The sequence below is a fragment of the Coturnix japonica genome, chromosome 4 (genome assembly GCF_054131305.1).
Source record: "Coturnix japonica strain WE chromosome 4, WE-NBRP24, whole genome shotgun sequence".
Classification (NCBI taxonomy): Eukaryota; Metazoa; Chordata; class Aves; order Galliformes; family Phasianidae; genus Coturnix; species Coturnix japonica.
This window is the reverse complement of record NC_140666.1, coordinates 21,306,259-21,332,221: the sequence shown is the minus strand read 5'-3', so window position 1 is coordinate 21,332,221 and position 25,963 is coordinate 21,306,259. Positions and strand designations below refer to the sequence as shown.

Sequence of the window (25,963 nt, the reverse complement as noted above, 5' to 3'; positions counted from 1 at the left end):
GCAAGAAATGAAGGGTCAAGGTGGAGGGAAGAAAAGACAAAACCACAGCAGTGTGAATTTTGATCAGGGAATCAACCCCTTCATTGAAAACTCATTAATTTACAACTAAGCTGGGTTTCTAAAAAATACAAGTATGCTTAGGTAAGTACGCTTTTTGCTACTGGGATACAGATGGCTGGTAGAAGGCTTAGGGAGATAGCAACTGAGCAAATGTAATGTCATGAACTGTGAAAGCTATTTCAACAGTGCATTAATTAACCTGACCTTCTAAGAATGAAGTATTAGAAACTTTCAGTTTGGTCTTAGAGGTCTGAGTTTTGCCAACTGCATACACAATGGAAAATTTTCATTCTGCACTTCAGTAGCCTCAGATCTTGGTTTCTGACCATCTTAGTCCTTAAGCTACTTTAAGGTTTTTTGGAGGGATTTGACAAGGGTTAGGTGACCCATGATTTCAGAGCTTCAAGTGGAATTGTTACTTTCTGAAAGTTATGAGGAAAGGGGTATCATTCCACAGTGGTGTGGAATAAGAGTTGATTTCTAGGGACTCCCTAACAGCAAAGTTGAGATGGTCTTTCTTGAGTTCTGAAATTGCTACTATTGTTTGGTAGGTTTTAATAACTCAGTGAAGTAGACAAGGATGTTGATGTTCTTTGGGCTTTGTTACTTTAAGGAGCAATCTGGTGTCTGAACAGAGGTACCTGAAGATCTTACGTGCTTAATCAGATGCCTTTGTATTGGTGGCACTTAATTGCTGTATGGTTCTGATGCTTTCTCCTGCAGGGGGAGACGGTCACTTGCATTCACTCCACTGAAATGGCTGTGCAAATTCTCAAAATTGACAGTTCAAAAGGAGGTTGTCCATATTGTGGAGATGGTAAATTTATTTGGTTTTAATTTAGGACAAGGAATAAAAAAAGTCTCCTTTTGGGGCAAACTCTGTACAGCCTTTTCAGTCTGGCTCCATCTCTTTTTAAGAGCTGGTTGTTATACAGCTGCGTGCAAATGGACAGATAGATGGATACTCAGAACTGAAGTAGGTAAGCTGTTTGCTAGGAGTAGAGAGAGGCTTTTCGTCTTATAAGGCAAATGCTGTGTTTCTCATAAGCAAAACAACCTTTCTCTCTGACTGAAGTCATGAGGCCATTTTCTTTTTTGATCTAACTGCCTTCAAAGGTGGCAACGGAAGGGAACAATTTCTCTAGCGATGTGAGAAAGTCAGCAGTAGTTCATGAACTTCCCCTGCAACAAAGCCTGCTGCTGTGATGCTTCAGAAGTCATCTGGCTCTGGAGAGCCAGCTTCCTTAGGGGCACTGCAGTGTATTTTACCTAATGAGATGCTGGGCTCAGTTGTAAGATGTGGTGCACATACAAGAGGCGCAGATGGAAGGACTGTTTTTCCTGTAGCTGTAAACTAGGAAGTACGATTGAAGCAGCTAGGGAACCAAACCTGTGCTCTCCCTTTGGCTGCGAAGGACTTGTTGGCATGAGTAGGAGATCACCTAAAAATGCCTTTAAATGTGCTGTTGTATCCTTTCTCAGCCACTTTGTGACTCTTGTTTGTATTTAATGATAGTCTTCCATATCTTTTAAATGAACTTATAAAGCGGGTTTTATAGTAAACATCAGCAATTCAGGAAAACTTTTATGTATTCAAATCCAGTTAGATTGTCATAAATCTAGTTTATCTCCAGTCTCAGCGATATACTTTATGTAAGAGACAGAAGTTTAGGAGAATATTTTAGCGCAACATGTACATGTACCAGGAAGAGAAAGAACCTTCTGTATAGATATCAATAGTAGTTTGTGATGGGGATAGGTAATACAAGATCCCCCGTCCAAGCTGATTTTGACAAGCATAGCTGACAGCCAAGAACTAGACATCTACTGGCATAATGCAGCACATGAAATCAACACACGGATTCAGAACAGCTGGGGGAAATAGCAAATTTCAGGTGAGAACTAGCTCATCCTTTTGAGGGCATCTTTTTCTCTGCTGGAAGGGAGGCTGTTAGCTACCTTCATAGGCCAAAACATGCACACTATTGGAAATAGCCCCTTAATTAAGGGAAATAAGTGGAAGCAAGCTTGCCCTCGCCTTTTTTGCAAGCTTGAAAATGAAGAAACTGCAGTAGTCACAGAGTTATGAATTAAGCAGGCCTAGCTGTACTTTGGAGGGTACTAAAGTGAAAAATCTCTATAAAGTATAGTGGGAATGAAAGCAAGACACTAAGAGAAAAGGATGGTTTTAAAACTATTGAATTAAAAGGAGAATTATTGTACTATATTTAGGTTCTCCTCTGGTTCAAGCAGAGAAGTAATTCCAGTCTGCATCTCAATTTACTTTCTACTAAATTGTGCTCAGATTTTTACAACACTATTTTTTGTCAGCTTGAAATAAGTAATTCAGAAGTTAACTACGCACTTACAACACTGGAAGTAATGTGAGACTTTGTGGAGGGAGATGGAAACTAATATAAAAGAAATTGAGTCTTTATGTTGATCTTCAGATTATTGAAGCCTTGCTTCCATTTTCTAAATGGCAAAATTAAATGCATAGCTTGTTCAAGGTCACACTAATACTTGTTTCAGAAGCTGATGATGATTACTAAGCCCTTCGACCTATGTGAAATCCTTCCTATCAGTGCCACCGAGATAATGAAGTTTGATCTAAACTGCAAGATCTGCTGCTGTGGTATTTCAACACAAGAACAAATGTTACAGCCTACTTGGATGACCCTGATTTGGAACAGTCTCCACTGTCCAGAGCGTGAGCATTTCTGAGAATTAGATTAGTGCCAGACTGGCAGCTGGATTAAATTTTTGAGAGTGCTTAACATGTAAGAAGTGCCTGTGATCCTTAGTGGATAGAGAGACAGTGAAGCTCACTGCCACATACTGGAATTGATTTCCCATGTAAGCAGCAAACAGCTTTTGCCAAAGCCAACACAGGCTGCTCAAACAACCACTCAGCTGGGTCTCGGTTTTCCTGCTTGCGTGTTTTTGTTAAGGCTGTGCTACAGAAAATAGATCACACTGCTCTGTTCAGCAGTCATCTGTTGAATAGCAGGACCACAGAGTAATAACATCTGTAGTGATTATTTATCTAGTGAGAAATATACAGAAAATATCCCAAGTATGAATTAAAAAATCAGTTCCCCAAAATGCATTTGGGAACCCAGAGCGCTCTGAAACGTTTTTCTGTGGAGGTCATTGCTTCCTTTTATCCCTTGATGTCCAGATAATGCTGCTGCTGCTGCTGAAAATAGCACTATTGTTCTCAGGATTGCCAAGTCTACCAAGGAGGGAATTTTCTATTACACTGAGATTGAAAGGCTGCACAGGCTGAAAGTCACCAGTGGGTTTTTTTGGCTTTTTATTTAAAGCTTTTCTACAAAGAGAGGATGTAGCAGTGTGAAATTCCTGTCTGGAGGAACCCCAACAGCATTTCTTAGTGACTTTTGAAATGTGATTCCCTGACTGGACTGAAACTGGACATGAGAAGCTTGGGTTCAAAGCCAAACTATGCCACTGATCTGTATTGTCATCTTGTGCGATTTACTGTGTCTTTTAATGACTACATTCTCTCACCACTCCTGTTTCATGGCTGGATTCATGTGTCTATTTTGGTGTGTTTATCCTCTGCCTGCATGCTTGGTCTCCCGGATTGCCTTCAGTATCAAGGTCTGGATTTGAGCTTCTCTGTGTGTTTACCTCAGTAGTGTCTGTTCACAGGCATTACAGAAACTTCTGGTAAAACATAAGCAAGTTCGCATGAAACCAAATACATATAGCCCTACCGCCAATTCCAGTGGGCTCTTCTACAGCAGTTTTAGATGTCCTACATCTGTCAGTGTTGAAGAAGCATATGGATAAAGCCCTCAATAACATGCATTAACTTGTGGTTAGGCTGAAGCAGTCAGGACTTGATGACGGTCTGTATAGTTCCTTCCCAAAAGAACTGTCTTCTATTAAATCTTATTTTGTTTTGTATCTTGGTTGTCAAGGCTAGTTGCTCTTCTCTTAATGTCTACAATGAAAAACTATATGCGAGGTAGCATCACTTCCCTGCTGTCTTACTGATGTTTTCAGGCAGTGGAGCTTAATGAATTTCAGTGTTTTTAAGTGAAGATTCCTGTTCTGGTTTCTAGATAAGATAGTAAGTAGGATGCTAGCACTTCTAACATACTTAGCAAGCATGCTCTAAGAATTAGAGTTGTGTGAGTTTTTTCCCTCTAACTGCAAAACTCCACTTAATTCATGTAGAGTTCATTTTTTACCTTGGGATTTTCTTCCTCTGACTTTCACCCATCCACTTGATAAGAAATCTTATAAGCTGCCTTATGCTTTCAAAGTAGCTTCCCTGCTGCTCCTGTTTATTGTGGTAGCGCCCAGTAGCATTTTGCTTACTTAAACATGGTGTGCAGTTGTATTTTGGATAATTACATTGACAGTATTGCTTGTTAAATAAATAATGAGTGCTATATAGGGGACATATGTGCTGCTGTCATTCAAGCACGCAACCAGCTCCTTAGTTTTAATTGGCAAGCAACAGAGAAGCTGTAATACTGAGTGGACAATGAATAAACAGTTTTAGACAGGGGTGTAGGTAATGCTGGTAAGAATACTTTTACTTGCAGAAGATTCTATTTAAATTAGCTTGATTTTGAAGTAGCTTCCTGAAACAATCTAGACTGGCATGATGGGTAAAAGCTGTGGGAGAAAACTATGCAGGAAAAAAATAGTTAACAGGGCAACAGGGATTGAGACAGCAGTCCTCTGTGGATTGTAAAACAGACAGCATGCACCACCATGCGTTGGTGTGGCGAAGCAGATAACAGCAGTTATTTGCTTTTATCTATGTAAAATACCATACATAGGCACACTTGTACCAGCTTTAGTCCGGTGAGGACTGTCACAGCTAGCTATGCACATGTAGTTAAATTTGGATTCCTTGCAGGCTTGCACAGCATATGCTGAAGTCTCTTAAATCTTCCTGGTAATTCCCAAATATGCCAGCTGGCAAAGGCTAGTAACCCTCCCACTACCTGGGTTAGTTTTGTGCATGCTTAACTCACAGTCCTCGTAAGAAGCAGGTGTTTGAGGAACACGATTTTTAAGACTTCATTTTACACCACTATTGCATTTTAGAATGATTTATTACTTCTGAGGTAGAAGAAAAAATAAGGTAAAAAATCATTGTTTTTGGTGAAGAATAGGCATGTTTAGTGAGGTAATACGTTATACATTTTAATGCTGGATTGGGAGGAGGGGAGGAAGCTATCTTGGATGCTCCAGGTAAGAAATAAAGCTCTCAAATATTAATTATTATAATGGTATTCAGTAAGTTATCAGCTCAAGCCAGATGCCCTAGCACCCACAGAGGAAAGAGAAGATTATTCATGAGTGTTTGATGGACAGAGCAATTCAGCTGAATGCTAACTGAACACTAATGTATTCCTTTCTTTTCAAGGGATCTACACTCCAGAACCACTCTGCAATTTCTGGTGGGCTCTTTTATCTACTGGCCTTATGTTTGTATATCACTTCAGCATCTTGCAGATTCTGGGACTGGTAAGTAAATGGAGGTTAATAAATGGATAGTTTGAAAATAGAGTGAAAGTGAACATGCTGACTAGTTTTCTGAGGTGTCCAGGTAGACATGGATAAGATTACTTGTGTGCAGGTTTTTAATTGCATGTTTTAATGGACACTTGTATCTTATGTCTCACAAGTACTGGCAAAACGTTTCATAAATCAGCCATGTACCTGCATGAATCCATCTATTAAATGTACAACTGAATTCAGATCTGCTTTCCTTCTGAAAGCTGCCCTGCTAGTGTTGAGGTAATAATCCTTTGTTCAACAACTCTAATTATCATGGTAATTTGAAAATTAGCCTTTCTGGTGTCTGAATCAGTGCAGTACAAATCATGTTAATTTATAAACTTGTTGTCCCTTTCCTAGGTTACAGAAGTGAATCTGAACAACATGTTATGCCCAGCCATTTCAGATCCTTTTTATGGGCGCTGGTATCGAATTTGGGCATCTGGACATCAGACTATTATGACTATGACTCACGGGAAGCTTGTCATCTTACTGTTTTACTGCGCTGACCCCGTCTTTAAATGTAGTGTGGACTTGCTTAGACTTCCAGCTAAGAAAATTGACTGAAATTTCTCCCCATGGAGCAGTACATACAGGAAGCAGAAACCCTTATGTTCATACTGGAAAACCAAGAGGAGGGATGAGAAGACAATGTGTTTATTATTTTTCTCCCCGCAGTTTATGGCCTCACAAACACCTCTATTATCAATTGAGGGTTTTTCTTTCAACTGCTGTTTTTCACTGCCTACTGTCAATGGCAGCATCAGTGGCCTTATTCTGGAAGAGGTTTCTGCTCTATATGTTTTGTGTAGATTACAGTAGAATCTTGCTAATTTACCCTTTAAAATTAGGTGAGGATCAATCTACATTCCAGCAAAGAGTGGCAGCGCTACCTCATTTTGACTTATTTCCACTAAGTACGATTTTTCCATTAATACAATTATATCAGAGGATAGGAAATAAAGCTGAATTCCAACTCTCTACTGATGCGAACAGAACACATCTTGAAATGCATCATCGTGGCTTAACTCTTAGCACTTACATGTTGCAAAACGGTCACGGTGGAACGACGTGCACTTAATATCCTAGTCATAAGTGCAAGGCAGTGACGTTTTACTGTATTTTCTTTAAGCTGGTTGGAAATATTGGGGAACAATAACTCTTTCAAATACCTTGTGTTGGTTTTGTTTTCATTTTGTTTTGTTTTTTTTTTTTAACTGAATGCTTTGGTTTCCAGCTTGCTAAGGATAAATGTCTGATCAGTGAGGTCACATCAGATCTTGATGCTTCAGAGATGATTTTGAGTGAGTAGAAAAACACCACACAGAAATTATGAAAAAGCCCATGTTATGTGTAAGTTATGATAGGTATTTAATCAACAATGCTGACCTGCCTTAAGCAAAGTGCTTCTGTCACTTAGCTTAGACTGGAGACTGAGTAGAGATGCAATGTACAGTGTAAACAGTTCTTTTTTTCACTTAGTAGCATTTTAAACATTCCTCCTCTGTATTCTACCCAGATCCTTAGTAGAGTGGTTGGTGAGGAAACAAAATGAAACTGTTTTCTGTCTCTATAGCTCTAAAACATTCTTCATACTGATTTTTAAAATGAGTATAAAAAGGAATGTGAAAACAGCACAGGCTTCTACTGAGAAGACAATGTTACTTGATCTAATAGGCTAGATCTAATTGTCAATATTAGTTTTGAAGTAGAAAAGGATCTAAGTGGAGAGAATTATAAATAGTAAACTGGAAAAGGGGAGAAACTGTAGGGGGGGAAGCTTGGATGTCTTTACTGTGTTTTTCCTGATAGTTAACTGTAGATCTGTGCTGTGCAGCCTGTTGCATTTCAGGGCTGCAGGAGCTGTGTTGTACAAAACGTTAGTTGCCATTGGCTTTGCATTGTCATAGCTGTGACTTTTAAGAGAAAGACAGAACCGTCATACCTCCTCTGGATGGATCACCTGAAGATACATCTTGATGTTAAGGTACAGTTGTTTATACCTCAAGAAGAGAAGTAAGAATAAGTGGTTGACTTTTTTTGTTCTCTTTCCTGTTAAGAATATAACTGGGGAGTCATATAACAAATGACTTGTCCAAATGTTTTCACTTTGCATGTTTTTTGTTGTTGTCTTGTTTTTTAAGCACATTTCCCACTCAAAGTCTTTTCTGCTACATCCAAATTTACAGACCAGCTTCTGGCTTTTTTCCATGTCTATGAAGTAAACAACCTGTGCTATTTACTACAAATTGAGATGTAATATTGAGCTAAACTATGAATGGTCTATAGCTAGTCCCAGTTGTATAGACTGAACTACTACCTTGTTTGGTTTGAGAAAAGTAAGCACTTGGTAGTAAGAACTACTGTCTCATGGAGTTGACTGTGAATTACTGATCCTACAGATGTTTAAGTACACAATTAATTTTATCGAGCTGTCTCATTACTGCTTCAGTGAACCAGGACATGTGTTGTATATTTGTGGAGGGGTGAGCTAAAGACAATGTGTATTGGTACTGAAGGCCTGAACCCACCCATGGAAGACTACTTAATTAACTGCTGATGTGGTGCTTAATTCAAGAGTCAATATTTCATTTGCAGTTGATGAAATACACGATGTTGCTGAGAGATGCTAAGATGAACAGGAGTATTCACACTTATCACCATTAATTGCCTCCAGTCAATTAAGACTGCAGAAGCAAGACGCATTTAAGTAAGCTCAGTGCAGTCTCTTTTCTTAAAATACAAAATTTTCAAGTCCTTATGACTTAAAATTGAGGAAAACTCTTATTTCCTTTTCACACCTCCCCAGTTTGGGTTTTGGTGCATGTTGAACTTGTGGCTTAAGATACTAAAATGTCTAATTGAATGTAATATTTCAGTAAAGAGAAGTGGCTGCTACACTCAATAAGGATTTTATGAGCATCTGGATTTTATGGCTGTCAGGAGAGTGGAGCCACTGGGATCTGGAGGGAAGAAGGGCAGCTGAGTCTTAAACTTTTCTTGATGGTAAGCTGTGCTCACTGTTTTTGCTTATTGCTCACCATCAATGAAGCTGGCTGAGCTTTTATCCACAGTCGTCAGAGGATGTCAGGGATTGTGGGAGGGACCTCAGAAGATCAACTAATCCAATCCCCTGCTGGAGCAGGAACACCTAGATTAGGTCACAATTCCCCCCAGCGTGTTCTGAAAACTGTTTTTAAACACAGTCTTTCAGTTTGGTTTATGGTGTAGCTGTACAGAAGTTGTCAGCACACCTGAGACACAAGCTTTGTGTATGGGGAAGAAGAATAGGGCAGAAGGGAAGCAGAAAGGGAATGAACTTCTGAAACATCAGTGGAAATTCACGTTCTTTGCTCTTCAGTTGCTTTGAATTGCTGTTTGGAGGATGCAGATGACAGAGCTTGTTCAATGTGTATGAAATGCATTTGAAAAGTAATATAGAGTACTTAGCCTTCATATAGGGGTATCTGTTCCCTGGAAGATTTTCTTTAACATGAATGGTTTATTATGTGAACAGTCATGCTGTACAGATCTGGTGATAGCCTATGGATATTATTGTGCCAAGGTTCTCGCTGTCCAGTACAGATGCAGAGATAACTTTAAGGGTTCAGGCACTGTTGGCAGTGTATGAACTGTATCTGCTTAACTTCCTTCTGTTTAAGCACCAGAGGTTTGCATTTTGTTTCTTCTGAAGGATGAAATTCCCAGCACTTGATGATAATTATATATAAATCACTCCAAACTCTTGAATGCACACGTGTACTCTGGTTTTGGTTCAGCATCTTAGGGCTTGACAAATGCTGCCTATAAGCAAAGTTCACTTGTGCTTTAGCAGATGCTGCCTTGCTGAGGCTGGGAGACATGAAAAGTCATTCATTTGCATACCTGAAAACTACAGAGTACCTCATTACAGATGTATCCCTCTGTCTCTAGCCACAGTTGGGGTTTTGATATTTCAGTATATTTTGTAACATTTTGTAAAACCTAATTGTATTTTCCTTTCAGAAATGGCTACATGCAACTGTTCCAAGTACTGTATTTTACTTTTATATTCTAATTCTTGCATCTAAACCATAGGCATTTGCTTCCTGTGCATCTATACCTAATGACAACCATAGACTTTGATGTTCTTCTTGCTGTTTGCAAGTCATAGGACCATAGCTTCATTTAGGCTGGAAAAGACCTTCGAGTCCAACCATTAACCTCACCTGCCATGTCCCTCAGTGCCACATCTACACGTCTCTGAGATACCCCCAGGGGTGGGGACTGCACCACTTCCCTGGGCAGCCCAGTACGATGCCTGACCACTCTTCTTGTGCAGAAATTCTTCCTGATGTTCAATGTAAACCTCTCCTGGTGCAACTTGAGGCCATTTTGTCGCATCCTAGCGCTTGTCACCTTAAATAGTTCAACTTGAGGTGGATACTTAGGAATTAAGTCATTCCTAAGACTTAACGCAGCTGAGAAAAAGCTAAAAGGAGGGCATATATCAGCCCTTCTGTTAGGAGGAGAAAGGTTTCTATGGGCAGATGGATCAGTGCTGATGTTGTCATTTTTAGTGACAAGACGCATAACAAATATGTTGATTCTTGTGATCTTGTACTCAATATGATATTGCTGTATACTTGTACTGCAGCTTTATTGTAACTTAGTTCAAATCGAGCTGTTTTTTAAATGATGATGTTTTACTTCAGGGTCAATTTTTGTACTTTTTTAAAATTATTTCTGCATTTACTGAGTCATTATCTCAACGCTGCAGAGGATGCAGCGGGCAGAACAGGCCGCATACCCACACTGCTCTCACCAACCAACCTGTGCCAGGGAAGTGGAGCCGCTCAGGGACTGGACTGAAGCACACTAGCGGTCTTTGGAAGCTTGCGGTTCCCATTAGCCAGAGCTCAAGTGTAGAGCTACCCAGGCATGAAATAGAATGGCAATGTCAAGGCTGGTTGTGGAGAGGCTCAACTGCCGTGTATGCTGTTAGTTCTGTATAATTTGTAGGAAAGTTATAAATTTTGTAAACTTTTTAATGTGCTGAAACTTGGTTATGAGGTAACATTTACAAATAAGGGATACTTTGTGTACTTGGTTTTGTATTTTGGTCTGATTTTTTTTTTTTTTTTTTTTTGGTGGTTGTGCCCTATGATGTCCAGCTCACTGGGCAAACAGTTCTTAAACCTTTGAATTAAAACAAATAAATGCATTTTAATGGTATTGTAATTTTTGTTGTCTTTCTAATCATGCCAGGCACTATGCCTGTCTTGTTCACTCTGTTTTCAACGTAGGTAAGAAAACTGAAATTGATGTTCTTCTCCCATTTGTAGGTATTAACAGCTGGATTCACAGAGACTTGATAACAGACAGGTGTTCATCAAATCAATATGAATACAGCTTCTCCTGTCTGAAGCTGTCTGTACTGCTAGATCCAAGAGTGATTATCACTGCATCTAGAACTCCAAAGATGTTCTCGAGGGCTTTCTGGCCAATCTCACACAATTGCCATCATTACTGCCTTTCTGAAAAGCTTCTGGCTGTAATTGTAAGGACACGTAAGTACACTGCAATAATGCTGAATGGAAGGATAACCCAACTGCCCTCTTTGACATAGCCCTAATATTTGGTACTGTTTGGTTAGTTTGGTTTTTGTTCTGTGATAACCCTGTTATCAGTTATAAATAACAGTTATTAGTGAATTAGTGATTCACTAATTGTGAATGCTTACATTAAAAGAAAAAAGAAAAGCAATCAACTGACAAAGCCACGCGATCAAGCAGAGAAACGTAAAAAGAAATGGTGATTCTTTTTCCTTATTTTATTGGGTAAATGATTTAAAAGGTAATAACAATAGTGTTAAAACTACTACAATATCTTTCCACAGCCATATCTCACAGACCCACAGATAACCTTCTATATAATGTTTTTTTTTCTTTTTCCTCTTTTTATCTTTTTTTTAAATTTTTTTTAAGCCATACTTATATTAAAATGCCCATTTCAACAGTTTCTTCACACTAATAGCAATTAAATGTGGAAGGAAGGAGGATCCGGTTATAAAGGAAGGGGTTCGGGTAATCTGTGATATAATTCGTCATCAATCAAGTTACTAAGAAAGGAAGAAAAAGAGAGGCCTTGTCAGCTACTCCAGGCAGCTCCAAGCCCACTGTGTGTCACCACGGCATTAGATAACTCAGGATGCTGGTGAGCAATTTAAAGGTTTTCTTTTTCGTAACATATAAAAAGCTAAAATAACTTAAGAAAGTAGATCCAAATATTTGGAAAAGAATCAACGTTGATATACAAAAACAGTCAGAAGTTGTTACAAAAGTCTCAAACAAAAGTTTGTTTTTCTCAGTGCGTTTATGTACCAGCGCAATTACTGGGTCCAGAGCAAAGAAAGAGGTCTTTGTTTTTTTTTATTGAACAGTAATAAAAAACGAGGAAAACATATCTTTCTATATAAAGAATCATTGCTGGTCTTAAGAATAAATGTAACCAGAAACCCTTTAAATCTTAGAGGCACACTTTGGGTTTCTTTTTTTTTTTTCTTTTTTTTTTTTTTTCCTTTTTTTTTTTTTAATTTCCTTTTTCTTTTTCTTTTTTTTTTAACATAAAAGGAAAAGTCACCGGTTTATTTCAATGGAGGTCCTCGGACTCCCCCAAATAAACTTAATTCAATTAACATCACTAGCAAAAATCAGTTAGAAACTGTACAAAAATAAAAAAATTAACACATTTAATCCTGCGGGGCTTTTGCAAGGACTGGAAGGCAGGCTTCAGGAGCAGCATCTGGGCATGGCTGGAGGCTTCTTTGGTTCGGTCTAACACACATGAGAGATGTAACCTACTCCAGACAACGACTTTAAAAACCCGCACATTTTGAAGACAAGTAAAGAGGTCCGTATACAAACGCCAGGGTGTGCAAATGGGATTCGACTCTCTTAGGATCGTATCTGAGGTCAGAACTCTCAGGTGCCCTCCCCCTGCTGGGACCAGCGTTGGGGCTGAGATGGTGCCAGGTCAGTCGGTGCTGCAGCGGTCCAGGAGGAAGGAAGGCCACTTGAGGCACGGCTACGCAACAGCCTGATGCCAGGCTGGGGTTCTGCTGCCTCACTTTGTTTACAGAAGGGGGGACTTGAGAAAAGTTAAGCACAAGAATAATTTAAAAAAAAAAAAATAATAAAAATATTCAAGGAATAAGGCAAATGGATTTAGTGCTTATCAAAGATCAGCATTCCAACTTAAAGAGTGAAATCAGCTACCTGGTTGTACCTTCACTTCTTATGAAGTGCCCCCAAATTAAAAAAAAAACCAAAACAACAATACAAATACATCTAAATCCAGCAATACAGAGTGATAACTATGAGAGAATGGCAACTGTGAAAGCAATTGTCGATTCGCTTTAGGCCAACAGACCTATTCTGTGCCACTGTGTCACAGTGAACTGCATGTTTCGTACAGGTAACCCCACAATTAGAAGCAATCCGCAGTATTCTCAGCACTCGGTCTTGTGCTGAGGAGGTAGGTGCCCTACAAACACTGTCGATAAACAGATTATTCCAATCTTCTCTACAAAAAAATACCATACAACCTGATTGACCGCAGAACTTCGTAACAGCTTTTTTTAATTAGTGATACAAAACTCTGGTCCAGAAGGGCCTGGCGTTAAGTCGTGTTGAAAGCACACCTTTACAGTTTGTATAACACCCTTTTAACCATATCTGTAAGCGACGGCTACTAAGAGATAGATAGACAAAAATGCATTGTGCATTATGCTGTATACAAAAAGGAGACAAAACTATCCTTTCCCCCCCAAGCCATGGTGGGGGAGTATTGCTGACCTTGTCCTTAAAAACCCGCAGGATTGTTTATTCATCAGTATATTATTATTACACTGGTAAGAAATTCTGTATAACATCTGCATATATCGAAGATTTCTTAAAAAAATCTGATATGATTTTTAGATCCGCATGACCAGTCACGTGACCTGCTTGAGGTTGATTAGCACCTTTCAATACATATATATTTCTATATATAATAGATCTGCTTAAAAAAACTTCTAACGATGAGCTCAGGCAGCGCTGGGAGCGTCTGCAACGAGATGACGGCTAAAGACAGGGTGGGATGACTTTGTGTTTTGCTTGTTTGTTTTTTGCAGCAGAATGATTCAGTTTGTGCTCAGTTTCCCTATAAGGGCAAGGAAAAAAAAAAACAGAACCAAAACACCTCTTGGGCAGCCACCGGTTCACAGCTTCCACTTGAAGACAAACCCATTTTAAACCGCTCCCCCCAAGTAGAAACAAGACAACAATATCATCCAAAATAGCCTCTGTATAAACATCTATTAGTTTCTGCAGCGTCTGCCTGGCACCTCTTGGCTCCTGACGCTTCAGGCCCTCTGCTTAGAAATTAAGGCATCACAACTGAAAATGGAAATATTTGGACATCGGATGCTGTGGATGAAGGAACACAAAAGACCTTCTACAAGAACCTCCGCTCACATTAAGTGGCGTTTCTCACATGAGGGATCATTTATCCATATCTGAACTTGATCTTCATTTATCTGAGTGCTATATGGATTTTTAAAAACGCTCCTTATTCGAAATAACAACTGCAATTTCTGCTTACCGTAATTGACTCGCCCATATGAGGAAGGTCTTTTCCATACCAGATGGGATGTGGAGTCCCCTAAAACATGCACTGAACTACAGCGGGTATTGGTGGGCGTTCTACAGGCACGTGAGCGAGGAGGCAGCTCCCAGCCTACAACCACACCACGCACACTGCTTAAAAAGTCCTATTTCTACACTTGTTAGAAGTTCTCATCAGTTTTCTTTCCCCTACCTTGTGGAGAGTCATTATAAAGTACTTACAGCTCTCAAGTACTATTCCTGTGATACATGGAAACATGTACAAATTATGGCATACTTGTCCTGTGCTCTTGCACAACACTATCTCTTTTTTTTTTCAACAAGGTACCCAGCTATTCATGACTTGATAAAACCCCACCAATTCAAAAGCACAAGCAAGAACAAAACAGGGATTTTTGTTTTCTAAAATAAGCTAAAAAAACCCCACCAAAAACAAAAGAAAATGAAAAATATCTCACTTTATAAAATCCCCCAAAACCTGACACCAGAGCAGCACAGAACTCAATGTAGATTGCTGGAACGTCTGGTGCGTTTGCTATATTTTTTCTATGAATTTTATATGCAAGTATAACCATGTCATAGTCAAAGGCACTAAAATCTAAATCCATTTTCTCCCTAACATGACATCCGCTACTCACCAATCTGGTTCTAAAAACAAACGTGACTTCTAATTTGAGATCATCAGAAAGGCATTGTCTCATTACAAATGCATGATGAGGAGGAGGCTTGACAGTGCTGGGCTGCCCTCAGCTTCTGGAGCAGAACAGGAGATAAAGGTATCCTACTGAGTTACGTCACACACTTTCAATTAGACCACATGATTCTGAGCACGCTGCTCACCTCTTATTACGCTTAATTGCTTTTTCATATCCAGAAAAGCATTTTTATACGAACCTTCAAATTATGGCTGTGTGCTGGAGCTGGAGGTCATGTACAAGGGCTGCTCTGAAAGTAATGCCTCCTACTTTATGATGTTGGCCCACAAAATCAGAGGCAGTTGTTGGTGGGATGGCAGCAGAGACTGAACGTTCCCACCAATAAATAATCTGTTATGTTTTGTTGCTGTGTGACAGATGGCAGCAGAAGGGCAGTCTCTGCTAACGGTGATGACTGCGTTGAAAAATAGTGTTCTGTAGCTGAGCATTTTCTCTATCAAGTAGTGTTACTGTGCTCTTTGTACCTGTTGTAGTTTCCATGTAAATTAATAGGAGGCATTATTTTCAGAGCAACCTACATATATAGCTACAGTAAATCTTTACTGCAGGGGTGAGATACTGTTACAGAATCACATAATTCTAGGGGCTGGAAGGAACCTCTGGACATCATGCAGTCCAATCCCCTGCTAAAGCAGGTTCCCTAAAGCAGATCACATAGGAAGGCATCCAGGTGGGTCTTGAATATTGAATCAGAATATTGAATCCAGAAATTGAAACTCCACCACCTTTCTGGGCAGCCTGCTCCAGTGCTCTGTTATTCTCAAAGTAGTGAAGTTCTTCCTCATGTTTGTTATGAAACTTCCTGTGTTCCAGTTTTTTTGCCCAGTGTCCCCTGTTCTATTGCTGCACGTCACTGAACAGAGCCTGTCCTCATCCATTTGACTCCTACACTTTAGATATTTATAAACAGTGCTGAGATCCCCTCTCAGCATTCCCTTCTCCAGACTGAACAGCCCCAGGTCTCTCAGCCTCTCCTCGCACAGGAGATGCTCCCAGCCCTTTTTCATCTTTGTGGCCCTTCTCCAACTCTCTCTAGAAGATATCTTGAACTGGGGAGCCCAGAACTGGACACTGTGCTTCAGATGTGGCCTCACCAGGGCAGAGAAGTGGGGGGAGGATCAGCTCCTCGATCTGCTGGCCATGTTCTTTGTAACACACCCCAAGATAAAGTTGGCCTTCCTGGCCACAAGGGCACACTGCTGCCTCACAGCCAGCACTCAGCTCCTTCTCTTTAGAACACCTTTCCAGCAAGCTGGCCCCTAAACCTCTACTGATGCAAGGAGTCATTCCTTCCCAGAAACAGGACCCTACACTTGCTCTTCCTAAAGTTCATCAGGTTCTTCTCTGCCCAAATCGCCAACCTGTAATGTCCTGCTGAATGGCTGCACAGTCTTGTCTAAAGCCTGGCTGAAGTCAATCAGTCTCCCTCATCTACCCAGCTGGCGATGATATCACAGAAGTCTACCAAGTTGGTCAAGCATGATTTCCTCTTGGTGAATCCACACTGACTACTCCAGATAACCACCTTCTCTTCTGCGTGCTTGGTGATGACATCCAGAACAAGCTGTTCCATCACCTTTCCGGGGACAGAGGTGATGCCAACTGACCTGTAGTTTCCCAGCTCCTTCTCATCCTTTTTGAAGGCTGGAGTGGCACTGGTTGTCCTCCAGTCTTTGGGCACCTTTCCCATTCTCCAATAGTGGTTTGGCAATCACTTCTGCCAGCTTCCTCAGCACTTGTGGGTGCATCCCATTGAGATCAGTGGATTTGTGTGAGTCAAGGTTGCCTAGATGATCTCTGACATGATCCTCCTGGACCGAGGGGAAGTCCTCCTTTCTCCAGACTCTCTTAGCTCCTTGGTCTGAGGTTCCAGCGGGACAGTCTAATTAGTAAAGACTGAAGCAAAGAAGGTGTTCAGCATCTCCACCTTCTCAACATCCCCTGTTACCAGGGCACCCACCTCACTAAGCAGCAGGGCCCACATTTTCCCTAGTTTTCCTTTTGCTACTGAGATACTGGAAAAAAAACAAAACAATTCCCACAACTTTTCTTGATGTCCCTGACCTCCCTCACCAGATTTAACTCCAAGTGGGCCTTAGCCTTCCTCGCCGCATCCCTGCAGGTCCTGACAGCATTCCCATGTTCCTCCCAAGTGGCCAGGTCCTTTTTCCATATTTCAGAGTTTCTTCTTCCCTGTGTTTCTTTTGTTTTCCACGAGCTCTTTGCTCAACCATGGCACGGAGCTCACGGAAAAGCTCAAAGGGAAGAAGAATGTCTATGAAATATTGTACCACAGACTACTATTAAGAAGGTTAAGAAAATGCTATTCATTGTCTAATATAATACCTGAATCTGATATGTTTCATTCCCTGACAGAGCTATTAATGAAAAAGCCATGAGTGCCTTTTTTTCTTTCTCTTTTTTCTGAGCAAAGAATCCCTAATTGTAATCCTTAAACTCTTCCTTCCATCCACAGTCACAGAAAGTCTTGACTGATATAATTCAATGCTAATGAAGTAGAAATTTAACATTTCATAAAAAACCCAAGGGCTATATATGCTGCAAAAAAATCTGCAGTGATTCAATAAAAAAGTATGGGATCTTTGTAATAACGCAGTTTTCCCTCCCGTTGCCACAATGAGCTTAACCAACTATGGAGAAGCCTCAAAATGGCAACGGAAACTATCATCATAAAATGGTACAGTAATAGAGATAGCTAGACCAAGAAGGGGCAGGGTCTCCTGGGAAGAGGTCTGCAGAGAGGTCCAGTGACTGGTCATGCGGCTCAGTGTCAGGAATAATGGTTGTATGGTGGAAGGGGGTGCCCAATGCCATTTTGGAAGTGATGATGCTGACGGTGGGCAAGGTACTCTGTGTAGCTCATGGTCATCTTCTCACTACGGTACCTAGGAAAGAGCAAAGAAGCAAATTAAAGAACGTTCATTGGGCATCTATGAGCAGCACTAAAAATATGGTGCTAGTTGTATGTTTCCTATTGACATCTAATCTTCCACCTTTCACCGCACAGCTACAACATAATAGGTGGAACATCTGTGGCCCATTCTATAACATTCTGGATCCGACCTGCTAATGAGCTCTCATGAGTACATTACATTAAATAAGCGTTATAACAGGCACACAATATACAACAGTGTCTGAGGATGAAATAAAGCACTGCACTTATATCTTCCTTCCTAGAGTACCGGATGCAGTCAAGCCAGTGCACCACCTGTCAGATCAGCTCCCCAGTTGCATGCCCAGCACCTGTTAGGAGATGAAGCCACTGCTCTGCAGGAGGGAAAAGCCCCAGCACCCACTCAGATGAGCAGCTCAGGGCACTGCTCGGCCTACAGCACCAACTGCTCAAATACAACGTGACAATGGCAAGTAATCCCCCTTAATAACAGACCCCTGAGATCTATTGCAGCCAATGAGCAAACTGTAAAGCTGCAGAGCTGATACGCTGCAAGGATTTCTTAGAGTTATGAAACAATATTTACATATATATATCTATACTCCCTGGTATATATGTTGCAAGCTACTTAGCAGCCCTTTCTTCCTTTCTTAGTGCCTGTAATCCCTACTGTATTTAAAGCAAGGCACAGATATTCTCAGAAGTCTGTATTCCTGTTGTGAAAAGAAAGAAAATATTAATAATACATACAGGAAAGCTTACTGCTAACATTTGAAACAACCACTTACCAAGAAATGAACTCATCACACTAAAACCAAGCCAACAGGGCTTATCTGGAGTATCCCCGCAATGCATACCTGGTTAGCTTTATGGTTTTCCTGAATTCATTAGTGATCGGAGCTTTGTAGCCTCCTTTCCTCAATAAGGAATCTATGGTTTGAATGTGGTCCCATCCTGTTGAATTTCACAGTGGTAAAAAATCATGAGCATTACAGCAGTAAGAATAATGTTGCCAAAACACAGCATAATACACAGTGATAGTGGTTCACAACTGCTCTCTAGAAGTTATGTATGAAACAGGGGCCGTTCTCCTGTGCAGGAGACAGCTGTGGGAAAGATGCTGAGCAGCATTTCACCGGGCATAAAGCTTGCTCTACCAACAACGCATTGTTATCTTGTGGTTGAAATACTCTGAAGAGTGGACCCACACCATCCTGGTGACTGACAGTGACAAACAAAACTGCAATTTTCTGAGTGTGTAAGCTGGAATTTTCAAGTGTGTAAGTGATCACCAAAGGTCTTAACAAAAGAACCCTTTGGTAACCAGCCAACCTTAGAATGCAAAAGGAAAAGAGCTGCCTTGGAGGGCAACTGAGCTTTTAAGTGACCGCTGGGAAACCAAATTATCTATTATCTGCTAATGAAGGTTTCATTCCTCTTACTTAGTGCACCAGAAGGAAAATGAAGGAGTAGCAATGAAAAATTTAAAAGGTCAAGACACACTTTTAAGCCTCAAAGAGAAAAAACTTCAGTGAGTTGTTTGGCTCAACAAACAGCTGCTCAACAAAAGCTACTGTATATGTACATTTTTTGATTCACAAAGTCTGTCCTCCTCTTGAAATGGCTACTTTAGTGACTGTACTTTGGACTTTCAGTATGAAAATAATCCGTTCCCACCCATCCCGAAGCCCACAAGCCACTGTTCATAGCAGGGATTAAATACTAGAAGCAAATACCTAATGGGAAAAGCTCCACCACCGCAAACCTGGGAATAAAGCAGCTGTTAAGAGCATTGTCCAGACAGCCTGTATATTAACAGAGCTTTCACATGCCCAAAATCACACAGTAACAACTACATGAAAATGAACAGCTTTTGGCCAACAAACTGAAGTTTGGTAGCAGCACTGTGCCACCCCTCCATGATTTATTTTCTTACACCTTCCCTAAGGTTAATATTTGCTTCAGAACAGCTACAGTTTACTGAGTCCCTACAGGGGGATTGAGACAGACACGTAATTGGCATTTTATAGAAGAGTCTTTTCTTACAATTAAATATTGCTCCATCATCTGACATCAGTGCAAGGTCAAATATTGCATTTTAGATTTATACGTATGTTTAAATTCTTCACCAGATCATATGAAATAAAGTGCAACAATGACCTTGCTCCTTTGCAACCTCCGGTAGGTAGGTGGCGGTGCGTTTTGATCCTTTTTCATTGATGAATTCTATTCTAATGCCATGTACACCCACCTGCAAGAAATGGGCAACTTTATTAGTACATTAAAAAAAAGATACAAGAGATTTCTAACATGATAAAGCTCGACATGTGAACCTTTTGATGGTTAATGCCATTTTGCAAGCTCATGTACAAGGACAGCATTCAGCTTCCAGTTTCCCTTTCCATGCTACTAGAGCAGTATGGCAGAATGCCTTTATGGAATCCCAACCTACTCATCTCAAGGCAGTAGAAGTATTTTATACAGGAGTTATCAAAAAAGAAAGAGGCCAGACACCTTTCCAGGGCATTATTTAAGAACTGCCAGTTTCAAGGTACAACAACAAGAAGCTGCTTTGGAGTTCAAAACATTAATAACTGGTATTTTTGTTTTCAGGCACAAAATATTGTTATTTCTATATAAACCCAAAGTTCTCCACTTTATATGAGGAAATGAAGAGTTCACATTTAAGAAGCTATCGGATGGTATTTCCCATAGTGTTTGTTTTTCAACCCCAAATTTAATAAGAAACACTCTGACAGTTCCTCCATCAATAACTGCTTTTAACATAACCACGTGACAATGGAAAAACAACTAAGGGACATCTACAGAGCTCTTAATGACCACCCGGTCAATTAATATTTGCTCCTTTTAAGACTTTATTTTTTAAGGTCTATGACTTTTATATAAGACATAAGCATGGAGAAATGGGAGAAGTCTTGGCCACAGTCTCCACGAGCTTTCTGCATGAAACTACCACTCCTTACAAAGGAAAAATTAATTAGAGGCTGGAATATTGAATCTGCTGCCAATTTTAATGTATTTCATTACTTAGCTTTCATAAAATGGATATATAACCACTACAGAGTTCAGATCTGTACACTCAGATGATGCAATTATGAACTTAAAGAGCATGAAAGTAGAAAGAAATGGTGTTAGAGGCTAAAAACTACTTAGTTTATTGCTAAATGAGAACAGAGTATGTTTTTGCAGCTCTAAGAACACTGGAAATGAAGAATAGCACTTAAGTCCCAAACATCTCATTCTTATAACACTCCTTTGCACATCTTTGCCCATATCAGTTTTGAAAGGCTTTTTATTAGAACAGAAAAAGGCTGGTATCAAATTAAAAGAACGCTATTTCAGACTGCTGTAAGATACAACCTGCCTCTTCCTGAGAAGCATCACATCAACATGGCACAGCTCAAGGCTTCCTGAAAACTCATCTCATCTACACTACGACGTGAGATTATTGCCATTAGAAGAAGATGGCTGCTCTGTTGTGTCAGACTGTTACAGCCAAGAGCTTAAATGGAACCTATTAATGAGGCATGAATCACCAAGTTTGCGAGATAAACTTCATTAATAAAGTATGTTATGTGGCACAGAAACAAATGCTACTGCAGGTAATTGATGGAAAATCAAATTTACTTGGAAAAATGAACGTCAGCCTTACAACAGTAACACCACACTAACTACCAAGCAAGCATCTAAAACCAAGTAATTTGGGAAAGAATGTAAGAATACAGAATAACACTTCTTCCCATTAGTACACCTTCCCAGAAGTAACTCTAAAAGCTTCTTAATCTGTGGCTTTTATGCTACTGCTCTCAGAGAACACATGCAGGTTTCCTAGAACCAGTCACATAGAACAGATTCTGCTCCATGCATAAGGAGCACAGGAAAACAAGAGCTGTCAGTTATGCCGCCTCACTCTATCAAGGCTTTGTGTTCTCCATGCAAGTCACTTGTTCAGAAAGCAAAGGAAGAAAAATGGAATCGACTACATTCCATTATCTTGGCCCCAGCTTTCAAGGCAATGGCAGTTCTACCAAAACAGCACCTTCAATCATTACACAAAGCCATCCGTACAGAGAGCCAAACAGACTACACTGAATATATGCAGATGGTTCAAGCAGTGAGAGTTCTGCTACAGATGCTCATGATTACTGAAGATGTTTTCTTACAAGACGCGTGAAATCCTTACCTCCCAGTCCATGTAGTCACATACATCTTCAAAGTTAGTGAGTAGAGACACTGAGCAGAAAAGCCGTGGCAGCTCATCCCTCGTCATTGGGGGGAAACGACTATCTTTAAGGGCACTGTTGAAGACAAAACACAATTTCATACTTTTTTTTTTTTTTAAATAGAGTTCAAAGATCTATTGACTCGATTGAAAAGCATCACTCAAAAAACACCCAAACCCGACAACTGATGAAATGATGACCAGTCTGATAATCCAGCCGTCAGTGTAACACACTGACCAACATCCCCAACCTTTTCCTTAGACATTTGCTTCAGATTTCTTGGGTGGCCCATCAGGTGGAGCTCTGAGGGCCATTCCTTCCTGCTGCTTACTAACAAACCACCAGATATTATGGAAAAGGTATAACAATAGCTGTACTACCTGCAACTTAGCAAATCCCTTTAGAAAAAGGTTGAACTGTATGATACAGAGGGGAAATTTTACAGCCTGCAAAAATCAAAGGTGTAATACAGCCAACAAACTGTGGAATTTAATTCTTCAGTTAAAAAAAAATCCAATCAAGCAGAATATTCTACAAAAAAATTATACATCTATATTCATGCTTACTGGCAAAGGTTAACAGAAAGGTAAAAACATCCAGGAGTTCTACCCTCGCAAACCTACAGGACTTGAAGGTTTTCTGCAAAGCAGAGGTAATGATTAGTAACATGGAAGCTTGCAAACAGCTACATTAATCCTCAGGCTAAGGTACCGTTCTACGGATGAACATACATCTAATTGACAGAACTCAGTAACAGCAAAAACCTTCTTTGTGTGTTCCAGGATCCTTTGAAAAGCAAAGCATGAACAGACAGCAAGCAGTACCACCAACAGATCAACTAAGAACCTACTTGCATAAGTTTGGTTAAGAACCAGTTCAGCTGGAAAAGGGGAGGTTAAGGCAAATGTGGTATCCCTTCACTTCTTGTTTTCTTAGGATTTTAGATATGACATATGAGTATAAACACGCTCACTTCCAACAAAAACAGTGATCTGCCAACTAAGCTTTTCGTTAAGTAAGGAGAGCCTATCATTAAGAGACTTGTTAAATAACTACCAAGTTCTTCACATGTTTCCATATAACAACTCGATCGTTCTTACTCCTTTTGCTTGGCCCACGGCCAGTGGCTGCTGTTGGCCAATACAATTACAGCCATGTCCATGGCCTTCAGACCATGGCTGATATCATTGTGTTACGCAAAGAATGGTCTAACTTTATTAAAGCAAACAAAAGCATTTAACCAGAAATAGCATTCCAGCTTGACTGAATGCCATCCACTGAAGAATTAAAATAGAACCCTTCTTTTTTGGTGATGTGGGGAGGAAAGCAGGATTCTTCTCAGACATGCTACAATTACAAAGATAAAAAGAATGTAGTACTGGAATTAATGGAGGTTCTTCTCCAAACCTTGATATTTTTACATTATAAAATTGATAAGAAATCCAGATTTTCATTACGGAGATACATTCACTGTAAAACTAGGGAACAGAAGATAGGTCTGTTCTACCCGCTATTTTGGAGTAATTCTAGGCAGGTCCAGTCAAATCTGCTATAGACAATGAGAAAAGATGCTGGGACAACACGTAACTAACCAAAATAAATCCCTTACTTATGTAGGACAGTGCCAGACATGTGAAGAACTGGGAACACTGACAGGATTGAAAGCAGAATGCCCATGATATTTAGGTAATGACCTTCACTGAAGATTGTACCAAAGATGACCTTCTCCAAGATTTTGTTGATGGGATTTGCAAAGCCAGCTGTGCAGCTGCGGGAAATGGGGCAGTTACCTTTCTCTGCTACCTGGTGTTTCAGAGTTATCAGGGATCTACTTACATGGCCACAGCTGAAGACAGACAGATTATGAGCGGCTAATTCAGCCTTCTTATTTCTCCGCATAGGAAAAACACATAGAGGGAGGACACTCTGAACACAGGGATAGCTCAAACCAGAAGTCCATCTTGCTCAGCACTAAACAGTAACCAGCAGCAGATGGCAAAAGGGATAAATACAAGAACACAATAAATACCCAGGGTGTGCTTGCCTGGAATACTGTGGGAATCCAGCTTAGGAAATCGGAGCCAGAGATGGGATCTCAGCACTTAACAGCTCCCTATGAGTTTATTTACTAAGTGCATGCAAACACACTCCTGAAATTTCATCAGAAACCCCAACCTTCTTCTGATATTTTGATTAACAAAAATGTGATCCAAACAGAATCTGCTGCTGCTGCTGCAAGTTCGTTTACATGCAAACTCCTCATTTCCCTGAGGTACACTCTACCTCTATCACATCGCCAATCTATTTGGATACACCGCTGAGAAGCACCCGAAGAGACAAACAGCATTTCATTAACAAACTACAAGTTCAGGTACCTCATAAAACAACAACATGCATGGATATGCCATCCTTGTTTAACCCCGTTTTTCATAACGTATGCGACAATCTCACCATGCAAAACATTTCACCTACTGTAAGAATTTACAACCTTCAGAAAGACAGCAAAGGCTTTTTTCCCCCTTTTTTGGGCACAGCTTGATTCAAGTTTATCCAGCATTCACTTCCCCTTCCTGAAGCTGCCAAAATGCATGTGTGAATTCAAACGTTCTGCAGCAAAGGCTGTGTGCTGTGGGATAGGCCCGATCCCAATCACCACACAAGCTGAAGTCCAGGCAAGGTCCCACTCACTGAGGTTCTGCTGCACTGGCATTGCTAGACAGGGAGCCGCCCTTAATTTAAGGTACTTATACAGAAACAAACATCATACACGGCATGTAAGCCACATCTCAAATGCAGCGATAATTAAACATAAAATGGGTGATTTATGATGAATTTGCACACTGATAAAGAGCTGTGATACAAAGCCTTCCTGTGAACACAGTGCAAGCTGAAAGGCAGACAAAGGCAGAAAGCCTCAGGCAAACACAGCCAACAAAAGTAGTGAACTTTAGTGAAAGCAGAGTAGCACAGCACATCGGACACATGCTATTAGTAAGCTTGACTGGCTAATTCTATTATTCGCTAATTCAAAACTGGCACGAGGCCTTGCTTTCACATACCTCACAATACCTACAGCACTGCTTACCACAGGATAGTGCCACTTTAGCCAGACCTGAGACAATCCCTTCGGAAGTGCAAGATGCTTTAATGGTCTGTACACCCTGCTGGGAACTTGTTCCCTAATGCCTACAGCACTACGGACATCTTCACACAGGTCCAGTGTTAGCACTGCTGCTGCTGCAAACAAGTGAGACACCTGCAGAACAAACCCCTCAGAGACTGGAATTCAAGTTTCGGATGCCACCGCAACTGCTTGCTACAGAATATTATGTTCCTCCTTTCCCCATCTCCAGATCCATGTTACAGTTTGTTTCTGCCATTCAGAACAGCTTTGTCCCCGTGAGAGACTGGAGGTAACCAAAAATTGTAACCGGTCAGATTTTGGACAACCAGCTTAAAACGGAATGTGTGGATAGCAGGAAACATGGATGTCATTAGACACGTTTCACTTCTGAATTCACCTGTAATCCTCAAGACTGCAATTATTCATTTTATCTTGGGGATATCTGGTAAGTCACCATCTACTGACTATTGTGATGACCTCAGCACAACAAGTGGATGGCATCCAGTAGACTTCCTCACAGGCAGCTGTCCACACTGAGAGCTTAGCTGTGTGCAGTGGTTAACAGACGGTCAGAAATGCCAGCAGGTCTCAGCACTTACCCAGCATAAGAAAGTTTGCACGAGCTTTAACTTTTGTAGCTCCTGTTCTGTGGAAAAAGAATTTCAGTTTCTAGAGACAACAGTTCGGCACTTATCATACACTTCTTACACTCT

The 25,963-nt window shown here is 40.5% G+C and overlaps 2 protein-coding genes across 16 annotated transcripts in view; one reads left to right on the top strand and one right to left on the bottom strand.

Moving 5' to 3' along the window:
• The window catches only part of TMEM164 (transmembrane protein 164), an 86,485-nt gene extending 75,658 nt beyond the window's left edge, over nt 1-10,827 (top strand). For 3 of the 5 annotated variants that reach the window (XM_015860466.3, XM_085546220.1, XM_085546219.1), the window contains 2 exons: nt 5,474-5,574; nt 5,968-10,827. In XM_015860466.3, coding sequence (XP_015715952.1) covers nt 5,474-5,574; nt 5,968-6,174 — 308 coding nt within the window. In that variant the 3' untranslated portion in view covers nt 6,175-10,827. The remainder of the gene's footprint in view (nt 1-5,473; nt 5,575-5,967) is intronic. The other 2 variants (XM_015860467.3, XM_085546221.1) reach the window with 1 other exon arrangement.
• A 577-nt stretch (nt 10,828-11,404) lies between these two features.
• Nucleotides 11,405-25,963, bottom strand: part of AMMECR1 (AMMECR nuclear protein 1) — an 85,313-nt gene continuing 70,754 nt past the window's right edge. For 3 of the 11 annotated variants that reach the window (XR_014945685.1, XM_085546213.1, XM_015860463.3), the window contains 4 exons: nt 22,087-22,201; nt 20,043-20,133; nt 18,740-18,836; nt 11,405-17,874 (listed from right to left, as the gene is read on the bottom strand). Coding sequence is in view for 3 of the 11 variants with exons in the window: in XM_085546213.1 (XP_085402339.1) it covers nt 17,760-17,874; nt 18,740-18,836; nt 20,043-20,133; nt 22,087-22,201 (418 nt within the window). In the remaining 8 variants the exon portion in view is untranslated. Of the gene's footprint in view, nt 17,875-18,739; nt 18,837-19,928; nt 20,134-22,086; nt 22,229-25,963 lie in introns of those variants that run through there. The other 8 variants (XR_014945686.1, XR_014945688.1, XM_085546211.1 and 5 more) reach the window with 7 other exon arrangements.